This window comes from Zootoca vivipara, chromosome 5 (assembly GCF_965207765.1).
Source record: "Zootoca vivipara chromosome 5, rZooViv2.hap1.1, whole genome shotgun sequence".
Classification (NCBI taxonomy): domain Eukaryota; kingdom Metazoa; phylum Chordata; class Lepidosauria; order Squamata; family Lacertidae; genus Zootoca; species Zootoca vivipara.
In genome coordinates this window covers 59,674,777-59,688,954 of record NC_142588.1, presented here as the reverse complement: position 1 = coordinate 59,688,954, position 14,178 = coordinate 59,674,777, and the positions used below count along the sequence as shown (strand labels likewise).

The following is a 14,178-nucleotide window of genomic DNA, read 5'->3' as shown; positions in this document are numbered from 1 at the left end:
TAGGAAGGGAAATGTACTGTGGGCACAAATTGGAGGTAATAGACTGAGCTGTGGTAGCCAGCACACAGGTAGCAGCTACACAGGTGGGGCTGCATTGCCTTTTGACTTTCCTACACCATGATTCACTGCTGGTTCCTGAGAGGGGGTGGAAGGGGCGGAAGGTAAGAAAAACACTCCTGACTGCATATATCTCCTCTCCAGGATTGCACAATCAAGTCCAGAATCCAATACTGGATGTCTGCTATTGCTTGACAGTATTCAGATATAATTTCACTTCCAGTTAAGGTTTCCAATGCAATGCATAAGGCCAGTCTTCATAGCAAATTGTTGTGAGTCATATCCTTTCTCCCAGAGGACATGCATCAGCTATGCTCTCCTTTTTTGGTTGTGTGGTCAAAGAAGGAAACTGGGTTGGTCTGGCTAGTCCCAGAGGAACGGAAGAGAGCAAATATCATGCCTTTTTTAAATGGAAGGAGTAAAACCCAGGGAAGTAGAACTGATTGGCTTGGTTTTAATATCAAGTGGAGGAAACAATAAAACAACAACAGTACAGCTGTTACTGAATAGAACAAATGAGTGATCATTAACAGTTCACATAGTTTTATTGAGAACAAACGATACCAGACTGACCTAGTTTCCTTCGTTCAAAAAGTAGCTAACTTGATAGAGGAGGTGAAATCATGTGTTTTATATCCCCCTGGAAAAGCTTCCGAAATATGTAAACAGGCAGCAGTGTGTGTTGTGGGCAGGTAGCATGGATTCTCAGCAGTCTGGGAAATTGTACTTAAAGGGTAAATATTAACTAATCAACAGTGGCATCCAGTGACATGCTCCTGGGATAATTCCTGGATCTGGCGTTTCAATATATTGAGGGTTAGTGCACACGTGTATACCATTTAATTATTCCAAGTAGAATGTGAGGGAAGAGTGGATTTTGTTTTAGGTGACCTAAGCAGGTGAAAAGAAAATTCTGCCCATGATATTTGATCTATGGTATTTACATATGCATGTGCCACTTGACACTGTGTTTATAAAGAGATGCAGGTACAAATCTTTTTAAAAATGAGCTATAAAAATCACCAGTGACACAAAGGCAGGTGACATTTGTCCAGGAAGTTTCAAGAAAAGAAAGTGGTTGGACTAGAACTAGAAACCTCATTGGATCCCTTCCAATCCATTTGCACCCAGACCCTTACAATAACACGACCCCACAGGGTGAGATCAGATTGATCTCCCTTCCTACATTAGTTACCATCATAAGGTGGCGCTGTGGTCTAAACCACTGAGCCTCTTGGAAGGTTGGGGGTTTGAATCCACACCACAGGATGAGCTCCCATTGCTCTGTCCCAGCTCCTGTCAACCTAGCAGTTCCAAAGCATGCCAGTGCGAGTAGATAAACAGGTACCGCTCCGGCTGGAAGGTAAATGGCGTATCCGTGCGCTCTGGCACTCGTCACGGTCCTCCGTGCACCAGTAGTGGTTTAGTCCTGCTGGCCACATGACCCAGAAAGCTGTCTGTGGACAAACACTGGCTCCCTTGGCCTGAAAGCAAGATGAGCGCTGCAAACCCATAGTCGCCTTTGACAGGACTTAACCGTCCAGGGGTCCTTTACCTTTACCTACCTTTTTTACTAGTTCCGCTTTCATTCACTATGAAAATAATCAAGTATGACTCAAGCTATGACATTGAGGGGGTTGTGCACCTACTTACCTGTAAATAATGCTGTTTACAGCGAAGGTCACACCATCAAATGAATTTGCTACCACCAAAAAGTTATCTTCTCCTACTGAAAAGAACTCCCAATCCACAGCACTGCAGCAGAAACCAACCAAACAGGAAGAGATTACAACAACAGGATAACTGCCTGGGAAAACATCCTCTTTCCATTTACTATTTAGAATACATTTTTAAAACCATTTCCCAAAATCAGACTATTTTAAGAGAAGTGAGCATTTTCATCTTTCTGTTATACATTTCGACCGCCTAGATCAATTTAAGAACACATTTTAGGCTGCACTCTTACAATTTTAAAAAAAAGAATCAAAACATTCTGGCAGACTGAAACACATCCCTTTGTCAAAATGACACAATGCTGGTGCTTTCAGCAATACATAAAGGAGGCACCTGTAGGTAAGAATGTCCTGGAACTTGACAAACATCTGTGCAGTAATGTTGAGCTCGTAGATGGAAGAATTGATGGCAAAGCTGTTGTTTGGGGCAACTATTGTACTGTCATAGCTGTTCGCCAGAGCGAGGAAGACCCTGTCTTGGATCTGAAAGACCTCCCAGTCAGCAGCACCAAAAGTCTAGACCGAAAGAGAAGGCATGGAGAAAAGCTTTTCAGAAAATGAGCAGCAACTGCAGAAGAATGCATCCAACACAATACATGGAGGAGAAAAATCCAGACCTGGACTTCCCCTTAGGGAAAGCCATTCAGCATATGCACATCAGTTTTCATTTAAGCAGGGGTGGGGAACCTCAGGCTTGGGGGCCAAATTCAGCCCTGTAGGCCACTCTGTCTAGGCCTCAAGGTGCTATCTAGGCTGTTCACCCTCTCCAGGCCATGCCCCACTCTAGCCTTGCTCCATCCCATCCTTGAGAGTTTTTGCCTTGCTAGAATATGTCCTTGAATTGTGACAATGCCTTTTACTTGTCTGGATGGAGAGATGAATGTAGACCATCTCATGTACACGGATTGAATGTAGCCTACTGCATAAAGGCAAGAACCACACTGTTGCTCCACTTTTTGCCTGGGGCCACACCCACCACTGGTATGCGGCCACCAGAAGGTGACCCATGAGTGAATGTGGCCCTTAGGCTGAAAAAGGTTCCCCATTCCTGCATTAAGGGCTTCTACATACAGTAAGAAATTTATTAACACCACTGTCATAACCTTTTGGTGGCAAGCAGTGCAGACATCATCCTTTCAGGCTGGACTTTGAACGCTGATTTTGCCAGTAATTGAATGACAAACCACAATTGCTTGCATACCTGATTCTTCTCTCTCTTAATAAAGGCTGAGGGTAGTGTGTGTAAGCCTGGGGTGGGGAACCTGCAGCTTTCCAACTGGACTCCCAATTCCTACCAGTCCCAGCCATGAAGCTATGAAGGGCCAAAGGCTACTCATCCCTGGTGTAAGGTGATTGGGATACTGCCACAGGCACTTATTGCCCACTTCCTGTGACCTCTGCTCATGAAAATGAAAGAAAACTCCAACCGCCAATCCATTCACCAAATGCCCAAGCCATTTTGGAAGCATTTTTTGCTTGGTTTTTCATTTTGGGGTTGTTTTTTTTAAAAGGTGAATGCTTTTCTCTTTTCCATATTAGTGCTCATATTCTCTTTTTAAAAGGAAAATTCTACCAAAATTAAGATGGGCTACCCTCCTCCCCTGCCACTCTCATTCAAGAACCATTTATTTCTTCCTGCTCTCCTGCACTAGGAATGACGTTTCTCCCCTGGTGTACAAGAGGGTTTGAGTAGCCACATAACTGTTGCGGAAGCAGACCTAGCAGTTAGTTAGCAGTGAGAAGGAAGGTCTGGTGTGGGTCCCAACTTTAGAAAGCTGTCCAGATATGTCAGCATGTTCACTCACTTGGTAACCCCTTGGTGTTTACAATTATGAAGAAGGCAAAACCACGTTCCATTCTGCTTCCCGCACAGCTGGCTTCCATTGGAAATATTGCTAGCAGAATGTCTGGCAAATGCTTCTTCCTGCTCTCTTATTTCATGCCTGACTTTCCCTTGCACTAGGACATTATCTTAGTAGCAGCCCTACTAGGGACAAATGTAACTCAGTCCTCTGCTCTTAACTGGTAGCACAATTTCCAGAGCTGTGTTACATGCAAACCCACACATTTTCTAACATAGCTCACGTGAAATAGGGTTGCCTTTGCTGAACATCTACACTAATCTGAGGGTGGCCTCAACGAGGCAATGGTCTTTCCTCCACTGCAATACTTCGAAGGCTGTAGCTTAGTGGTAGAGCATCTGCTTTGCCTAAAGAAAGTGTTTGGCTCAGACTTACCTGCCAGCTACAGGTAAGAATGGGAAAAGCTTCCTCTCTGAAATCCTGGAGAGCTGCTGCTAAAAGCACTGAGCTAAATGGACCAAAGGTCTGGCTCAGTATAGAGCAGTTTTCTATGTACTTATGAAGGAACATAACCAGAAAATATTGTGCCAAAGCTAAAAATCCATGTAGATTCTTCAAAGTTCCTTGAGACTGGAACTTGACTGCATTCACACAGCAGTTTATTCCATTCCCCTAACTGTTAATTTCCACCTTAGATTTGAGCTTTCACATGGCATTAAAAGCAAGCCCTTCTGGAAATCTACAGTGCAAGTATAGCACCTGTCTCCATATAATTTGCTTCCAGGAAAAAACAAACACCTGCTTGCAAACAACACGGAAATAATCTCTGAACTTGCTCTATATTCCTGGAAGTGGCTTTTTCATTGCGTGGAAGTTCAAATATAATGCAGAAATTAACAATTAGGGTAATGGGGAAATGGAATAAACTGCTGTATGGATGCAGATTTAAGAGTCCCATAGGCAGCTTGCTTGCCAGAAAAATCCATGTGCATTTTTTATCCCAGTGAAGCATTTTACAATAGCTTTCCATCATAAGGAAAACAAGGGCCAGCTCCAAAATTTTTTGGCTCGGCTCCAGGCAAGGAACTGTATCAGCCCCTCCTGTATCTTGCTGCTCCCCACTTTCCTGAGTCTCTGGCCCAGGCGCTGCCATTTTTTGTGAGGCTCAGCAGTGGTGACCGCAACTGCCTCATAGAAAGAGGAAGGTGAGGCCAAAAGTGTCTCTATCCGGGCCAGCAGGATGAGCCCTGCATAATTGCAAGACCAAGAACAGCTGTGACATTGCCATGGCAACCGGAATGCTCTCCACTACAGCTGCAATCTCCAGCTGGGAAGCTGGCCTGGTTGCCAGGGCGACTGAGATGTGCCTCAGTAGTAACACAGGAGCAGGGGGACTTGTGGGAAGGAATTGCGCAGGAGACAGGAAGGAGATCCATGTGACTCCTGAGACCACGGGCAGCAGGTGGGGAACAGGGAAGTAGCAACTCCCTTCATCTGAACTGAAGTGGCCTGAGGGTGAGCTCACCCTGACATCAAGATGGGCAGCATCCCCTATCTCGCTACTTTATTGCCTACCTTAGACAACCTGCTCCTTTTTGTCTTCGGATACTTTAGCAAACTCACTCAGGCTAGCCAAGCTCAGGATGGGACAGAGAAACACCCATTACATTTGAAGAAGTAAAAAATGCCAACTTTTCAGTGTTGGAGACTTCAATTCCTATCAGCTCCAGCCAGCAGGTATTATGGTAGTTAGAATCATAGAGTTGGAAGAGACCACAAGGGCCATCCAGTCCAACCCCCTGCCAAGCAGGAAACACCATCAAAGCATTCTTGACATATGCCTGTCAAGCCTCTGCTTAAAGACCTCCAAAGAAGGAGACTCCACCACACTCCTTGGTAGCAAATTCCACTGCCGAACAGCTCTTACTGTCAGGAAGTTCTTCCAAATGTTTAGGTGGAATCTTATTTCTTGTAGTTTGAATCCATTGCTCCGTGTCCGCTTCTCTGTAGCAGCAGAAAACAACTTTCTCCCTCCTCTATATGACATCCTTTCATATATTTGAACATGGCTATCATATCACCCCTTAACCTTCTCTTCTCCAGGCTAAACATACCCAGCTCCCTAAGCCGTTCCTCATAAGGCATCGTTTCCAGGCCTTTGACCATTTTGGTTGCCCTGTTCTGGACACGTTCCAGCTTGTCAGTACAGTATCCTTCTTGAACTGTGGTGCCCAGTCCAAAACATATGGAGGGCACCAGGTTGTGGGGGGGGGGAGTTGAATTCAAGCATGATTTTATTAGCCATTTACATGTCCTCCAGTGAACTTGATCTCTAATTTTACAGATTCCAACAGAACTTGAAAACACACATAGCTGTATAACTTCATATGACCAATTAGCATACTCAGCGATGCTGCTGATCAGCACTAAGGGAAATATAAATCAAGGAAGGATGACCCCACACTTTTATTTTGCAGTCCCATTAAAACAAATAACACAGAAGTTGATATATGGTGACTCAAGACAACCTGCACTATGAGGGGGCTACAGACAATATATTGCACAATGCACATCTATTCTTACATCCCCCTGATCTGCAGTCACACCTGCATGTACAGTTTTCATTATCTGTGTGCAACGGACTTCAGTACTGACACATATGAATGGAAGGGAAATTGTTGGCTATGCCATTTTGGCGGCAGTGGCAGCATTCATTGCAGCTTCATGCATACAGAACAATGTATAAAAATCAGCACATCCACCCACCCTATGCCTATATAGGGTATATCCACTGAGATGTTCAGAGCAAACTACATCGCCCAAGCAACTAAAGACAATTAAATTGGTTTTTGCTACTCAATATCTTACCAATATTGACTGGAAGAGCTGGAAGGCTCCACTGAGCCAAATGTAGATGTGAGAGTTGATCGTGGTGGACGTTCCATTAAATGTGTTGGCCACCACAAGGAAGGAATAAGGCCCAATGCTGAAAAATTCCCAGTCATAGGCTCCCGAGGTAGGAATGGTCTGGTTGGTTTCAAAAAGGCCTGTCCTGGCGTTCCACCTGTATATGACACTGTCTATATTGTGGTTATTCCCTAAGGAAGAAAAAATGGCAGACGTCAAGGACCAACCTCAAGGTTTTTATCTGAAAAGGAGAGTCAGGCGAGAGGGCTGTTTTTGTTTTTGACAAGCTGAAGGAAATGACTGTCTAGTTTTTGACCAGATAAAGAACCAAAAAAAGAGAGGAGCTAATAATTCAATTTGCCTGAATGGATTTTAAAAAACAATGGAATTTTTTGCATGGGACGGAATGTATAGCATTCCATAAATAAGCCTGCATGGGGCTGGGGGTCAAATGCTCCACATCCCCTGTGATGTGAGCTTCTCCATAATAAAAATATAATAATGACACCCCAAATTAGCTGCCTGAGGCCTGCCTAATGGCAAGGCTGGACTTGGAAAGAGAGTAAGGCATTACACGAATGAGAAATAAAGAATTTGGTCAGCTAAGCATTAGATTTTAATCATAACCACTACCAACCATTTTTCTTTTTGCAAAAGCCAGTGAGGGAGCCAGTAAAAATAGGACTGATTAACAGCATTTACTTCATATTGTCCCTCTTTACTTCATACTAAGGCCACATGGGTGGCGCTGTGGGTTAAACCACAGAGCCTAGAGCTTGTCGATCAGGTTGGCAGTTCGAATCCCCGCGATGGGGTGAGCTCCCATTGCTCGGTCCCAGCTCCTGCCAACCTAGCAGTTCGAAAGCACGTCAAAGTGCAAGTAGATAAATAGGTACCGCTCCGGTGGGAAGGTAAACAGCATTTCCGTGCGCTGTTGTGGTTCACCAGAACCAGCTTAGTCATACTGGCCACGTGACCCGGAAGCTATACGCCGGCTCCCTCAGCCAGTAAAGCAAGATGAGCGCCGCAACCCCAGAGTCATCCGTGACTGGACCTAATTGTCAGGGGTCCCTTTACCTTCACCTAAGGCTGAAACTATACATTTTAATTTTTCTTCCCACACATTTTAGAAAAACAGTTCTTTCCATGGATTATGTTAACAGGCTCCACTAGGTGGCAGCATATGGCCATTTCATGGGCACTCCAGATGATTTTGGATCCCAAAAATCTTCCAGGAGGTTTCAAATTAAGTTTGGAGGCCAGGCTTGCAAGCCATGCTGAGCCCAGGGCAACCACGTGAGTGCGCAGCCTCTGAGAGAGCTGATTGTGGTTTCTGTGCTCCTTCCCAATTGTTCTGCTGCTGCACGGAGCTAAATGAACCTCTAGTTGCCTTGCTGTGTTGTCCAAACTGGGATTTAGCTATGTTCAGGCTTCGGCTTTATGGCTCATAGCTTGTGAAGTGCAAACCATGCCAAGTGACAAACCATTCTGATGGTTTGGAGGAATGTTGCAGAATTTTAATCTAAATGCCTGGAATCTAAATTACCCGCCACGTTTTCAACTGAGGTTTAGCATCCTGTTTGTTTGTGGGGAAACTAAGAATCAGTTGTTTGTTCTCAGGGGCTGGGCTGAGGGCCCAGGCACAGCACCAGAGGCTGGCCTTGTGGCGGACCTGATAAGTCCCACACTCTGGCAGGGGACCCATTCTCCTGCTGAAAATACCTCACAAAGTTGCTCTTTGTAACTGTGCAATTTTTAGGCAGGGGGACAGAAACCATGAGGGGGTGATTTTCAGCAGGAGAACAACAGGGGCAAATGGTTAAAAAATCAATAAATGACAACAACAACAATGACACCTTGCAATCTCACTCTGGACTGAGGACCCCCAGGGTTGCTTTTATAAATCCAGATTTTTATAACGTCTCTCTTAACATTGCATAGGCCCTGGCACACAAAGAAAGCATCCATTTGTTGCTAGGGTCTAAATATGTATAACCACATACTAAACACAGTACAGATGCAAATTTGAAAAAGCTGGTGCAAAATGAAGCAGACATCCACTGTTTAAAAATGGTTTTAGCCAACATGGGCATAGCCAGGGGGGCAGGGGGGGCAATTGCCCCCCCTAGAAGCAGGGCCGCTGGCCAGTCTGCCCCGCTGCCCGCCCGGTGCAGTCTCCCTTCTCCCTGGCTGGCTGTGGGGCGGGCAGAGGGAAAGCCAGGCAACCGCTTTGCGTGGCTCTTTCCCTCCACCTGCCCCTGCCGATCGCGGAGGGGGAGGAGGGAGTCGGAGCAGCCCGATTTCGGGCTGATCCTGGCTCCCCCTCGGCCCTGCCGATCGCGGAGGGGGAGGAGGGAGTCGGAGCAGCCCGATTTCGGGCTGATCCTGGCTCCCCCTCGCCCCTGCCAATCGCGGAGGGGGAGGAGGGAAAGCTGGCAAGGGAGATAGATAGATAGATAGGCAGGCAGACAGGCAGGCAGACAAACAAACAGATATATATAAAGAGAGCTAGCTTAAAGAGCAGCTTTTTCCTAATCACGGCATTTCCATGCCAGAATTTGCACCTGTTGACTTGATGCATGCCACACAGCTGTTAAGAGGAACAGAACATATGTAAGGCAAGAAGGTGCAAGCCAGATGGTTCTGGCTGTCCAATGGCAAAGGGAAGGGATTTTGCACATGCCGACTGGTGTCATTGTGCATTGGCATCTAGGTACCTTTTCTGTGATTCGCTACTGCGAGGAAGGCCTCTCCATCAATGACGAATGCCTCCCAGTCCCTAGCACTGTGTGTGTTGATCCTCTGGTACACAGTGAATTTCTCCTTTCTGTAATTCCACTTGTAAATCACAGAAAACTCTTGACCCCTTTCATTTGCTTCAAAATTTGCCACTGCAAGGAAAATCTGAAAAACAAGAAGCTACAACAGCTCAGACTCTCTTCTTGCACAAAACAATCCGTATATTCTGCGTGAAATCGTTACTGAGGTTACTGAGTTGTCTCACCCTCCATATTCTCCCAATCTGGCCCCACTGCATTTCTTTATTTTTCCAAAACTGAAATCTGCACTGAAAGGGCACAGATTTCCCAACATTTCACACATCCAAGCTGCTGTGACGACAGAACTGAAACCAGAACGAAAAGAGGACTTTTCCAGAAGTTTCCAACAGTTCTATGAACATTGTCAATGGTGCATTGTATCAGAGGGGGCCTACTTTGAAAGCCTGTAAGCACAACAGGTTCTTTTCCAGAGAGGAAAAACTCTCAAAATGCAAAAATATGCTATCCTTCCCTTCCCCCACCCCACCCCAGACCACACATACTTTATTTGGAATATTTATTGGGCACACTCCATAAAATGCTCCTACAATAAAATAGTGAAACCGCTACAGAAGCCATATTTCATAAATAGCAATAGAGCAAGACACAGCAGTGCAATGAAAGTCAGTTTTGAAAAGCTCTTGCACTTTGCCACCAAACATTTCTGGTACGAGATTCTTGGTCTGCTAAAGTCTTCTAGCATAGCCTACTCCAAATCTCCTCTTCTAGAGCAAGTGTGGGGACCCTTTTCTGGCCGGAGGGCTGGATCTCTCCCCCACCCTGGCAGGCCAAAGTTGACAGGTGGGCAGGGCATTTGAAAGCCTTGATCCAGGCACATGCTGACCATTTATCAGCTGATGGCCAGGTAGGAGCGGGTTTTCAAACACAGCCCCCTCCATGCTTCAAACTGCAGAGTTCTGAAGGAAAAGCACAAGGTGAAGTTGAAACTGATGGGTGGATAGGAATACATCTTTCTCAATCAAAGGAATTCCTACTCTTGTGGGTCAAATGGTAAGGATGTATTAGGTGGGGCCTGGATCAGGTAAATTTATTCAGATTGGTCAGGATGACAGTAGATTCTTATTGACTTAAGGTTCCAATTCAGTTGGGAGTTGGCTGTCAGATGGGGGTTAACTGCCAGTTAAGGAACTGGTAAGGGAGGTGTGAGGGAAAAACCAGAGAGAAATGCTGATGAGAATAACGGAGTATCCAGCAGTACTGAAAATTAACTTACAATTTACCTTTTTTCCAATAGTAAAGAATTTCCAGGACTGGGCTTGGTAAGTGGGGATATTTTGGTATGCCACAAATTTCTCATCCGTCCATTTGTAGATGGCTGACCCTGGAGGAGTGTACCGATTAGCAGTAGCTGCAAAGAGTCCCACGTCAGGGATGACAAAGACCTCAATGCCCATGGTTTCAGAATTTGTAGCTAAACTCTGGTATTCTTCCAGATAGTCCAGTCTTTCTTCAACTACGAAATCAAATTAAAAAATTCCTTCAGTAGCACCTTAAAGACCAACTAAGTTTTTATTTTGGTATGAGCTTTCGTGTGCATGCACACTTCGTCAGATACGAAATCAAATGGCATTAATAAGGGGATTCTGTAGGCAGAATGATCCAGCAGAATTAGCATTCCTGAAAGTTTTCTCCTCCACGCCCCTTCTGTGACCCTCTTCCTTGGGCCTTCTATCTGCCCTGAATTTCCCTCTCATTCTTTCTGGTATCCCTACCCCTGATGCTATTCAAACTTATCTTTCACATTTAGATCTAGCTTCTCTGCTCAGATGCCTATAAGCCAGTTTAAACATGGTACCTAAGCCCCTCTCAACATGTTCGCACTTCTGTCTCAGTGAGGTCTCAGTGACGTCTATACTGCCTTGGTCATGTACACACAATGGAAGAGGGCAGGATCCCCAAGGAGCTGGCTTCAGGCACCAGGCCTGCTGGCAGACCAACCCTGCATTACAAAGATGTCTGGAAACATGACATGAAGGCTGGCAACATTAACTCCGCCATGCAAGAATCCCTTACAGATGACCACAGCACCTGGAGACAGGCAGTCAGGTTGTGCAACCACAGAAGTGACCAGAAGAGGAATGACTGCTTGGATGAGCGCAGAAAGAAGAAATGCCATGGTATACCTGCACCAACCACAACTGAACATCCTCATCTGCCCCAGCTGCAACAAAACATGTCTTTCCCATATTGGCCCCTGCTGCCACAGCAGGTGCTGTAATTCCCCAAAGGTTTGACTTCACCTCCAAACTAAGGAACACTCCTCCATTGTCTCCCGAGACAGACGGAGGCCAACCATTTGTTATTTATTGTTTGTAAGCCTATTTGAGATTCAATCGTTACCCAGAAAGGCTTACCTTCTAGCAATGAAATCCATTTATCCCCGCTGCATATAAATAGCCCTTTCTGAGCTGCATTAAACCAGAACTGACCACTTTCACTCTTGGTACAGGGAGGGCGAGACCCCAAAGTCACCTTCATGTCTGCTTCTGAATGATAACAGTAAAAAAAAAAACAACCAAGCAAATTAGCAGCAAATAAATACTTGCTCTGGCACCACGAGAAATGCAATGATAGATATCAATACGCAACTGCACTAGATTATATGAGACTATGCTTGGCTACAAACATGTTTTTCTCTGTGTTCATTTACCACTGGACAAGTATGGTCTTTGATTTTTAAGGGGGGCAATTCGAGAATGAGTTATTAACAGTGAATGGCCTTTTAGGCTTCCTCCACGTGAATAGTTCACTTTTTGAATAATAAAAATTGTATGTTTCCGGGGGGGGGGGGGTATGGCATCAGGATTTTAGAGATGCTTAGGTGGGACATGGCCAAAAAAAGGTTGGGAACCACTGGTCTAGCGGATGAAGTCACTAAATAAGCCATGGTAAAGGCAGGCTGCTGGGTTCACACATAACACCAAGATATAGTTAAAACAAACCAAGATTCCTAAGCAAAACAACAAACTATCACTTCAGATTGTGGTTTTGTTGGCAATAAACAAGCCATGGTGGTGTGTGATAACAACCAAACCTTCTGCAAATGAACAGTTCATCTAGAAGCACTCCACCTATAATGTTTTATTATATCATAAACTAAGCAATGACAGTTGGCTTAATTAGGAGCTTGCACTGTGGAACTGTTGTTGAACCCCTTGGGAATTTTCCTATGGAATCCCACAGTCCCATTTGGTCCCTCGTAGCTCTTTAACATCTTTACATAAACCCCTTGGAGAGTTCCTCTGAGGATTCAGAATTAAATGTCACCAGTGGGTTGATAACACTCAATTATATCTCTTCAGCAACCTTGACCACTGGCCATGGTGGCTGAGGCAGATGGGAATCATAATCTTCTACAATGTATACAATTTCTTCTCCCATATATACACACTACGGGATGGTAAGATTTGCAGGAGAGGCTCTGCTCCGAGTCTTGCCAGCCTCTGAAGTCAGGCAGGTAGGGAAAAGGAGCAGGGCCTTCTCTGTGGTGACACCTTTTCTCTAGTACATGGCAAAGCAGACATATGTTGCTTGTCATCGAAGTATAAGCAAGAAATATTGTTTTGCATTTGATAACAGAAACACCGTACAATGTTTCTATTTATTAACAGCATTTGTAAACTGTCCTACGATACAAAGTTTTCTGGGCAGCTTAAAGCAATATATTATGTATATCAGTGAAAAGGTCCGCAAGGAAGAAAGGTTCATTAACTACAAGGAATCAATCTCACAATTTTTATTGAAGGGGGGGAACAAGACATAATAGTATTATATGACAAAAGTGAAACGTACCCTTCTGCTGCTGCAAGTCAATCAGCCCAGATCTGCTCTAACTCCAGGCTCTCTCTCTGCACTTGGAAGGGTTAGCAGCTTGTTCTCCTCTACAGTTTCCTAATGCAAGTTGTTGGAAGCACCTCAAAACCTATTTTGTTTGTTTTACTGACCGTAAGGGTATTTCAGCAGCCCATTGCCCGTTGGTTTCACGGGGAGATCCTGCAGAATTTTGGGGATGGAGAGCACTGCTAGATTAAAGTTCATGCCAGTGCACATCCTTGAGGTAGCATCAGATCCTGGCAACAGGACCAGCTGCCTTAGCAAGCCCTGAAAAGAGAGGAAGAAAGACTAGGGAATGAAATCAACTAGGGTTGGTGGAAGACCATGGTTGGTATGTTTACAACATTGATTTTCTTTCCTTCTTTGTTCAATTGATGACGGGGCTTAAGCCCATTTGAAAAATCATGGGCCCCTATTTTCATATGTGTGGGGAGCAATTCTGACTCATCAGTGACAGGGGGAAACTACCTTTCAGGTGCTAAGGGGCACCCTCTTCATATTGCTTTATGTGTTAGTGAGCTATTGAATCTGCCATTGAACACTGATTCCAGGGCTGAGCTCAGATGTTCCAAAGAGTCTCTGCTCAAAATAAGTCCATGATGGGTGAACAAGTATGGTATATGAGCAATAATTCTTTGACTAATCTGTCCTTTTACTATCCATATTAACACTGAGGGTAATAGTTAGGGAACACGAGAGAAATTATGACACTTTCATGTTACGTTGACCTTGTTGAAAGTGTGTGCTAAATTATACACCACAGTGTAGATGCAGATTAAAGCAACATTTCATGCACAAACATACTAGGTCTTCATGGAATGCCGGATATTAAGGAGCATTTGCCTTTCAAACAACAGTACTGTATACTCCCCATGTTAACATTGGCTTGTTATAAAACACTTCTGCAATAGTTACCCTGCCACTTTGATAGGGGTTAAACTGGTACTGAAGCTAATGTGGAAATAAGCTTCTACTGGGGGAGGAAAACCCACACCCTGTAACCTA

At 44.8% G+C, this 14,178-nt stretch overlaps 1 protein-coding gene across 1 annotated transcript in view; it reads right to left on the bottom strand.

Moving 5' to 3' along the window:
• The window catches only part of TSPEAR (thrombospondin type laminin G domain and EAR repeats), a 37,159-nt gene that overhangs the window by 2,113 nt on the left and 20,868 nt on the right, over positions 1-14,178 (bottom strand). Inside the window, exons 5-11 of the mRNA XM_035133734.3 lie at positions 13,284-13,440; positions 11,694-11,825; positions 10,560-10,792; positions 9,217-9,403; positions 6,461-6,690; positions 2,125-2,306; positions 1,711-1,812 (exon numbers count right to left, since the gene is read on the bottom strand). Of these exons, the coding sequence (XP_034989625.3) occupies positions 1,711-1,812; positions 2,125-2,306; positions 6,461-6,690; positions 9,217-9,403; positions 10,560-10,792; positions 11,694-11,825; positions 13,284-13,440 (1,223 nt within the window). The remainder of the gene's footprint in view (positions 1-1,710; positions 1,813-2,124; positions 2,307-6,460; positions 6,691-9,216; positions 9,404-10,559; positions 10,793-11,693; positions 11,826-13,283; positions 13,441-14,178) is intronic.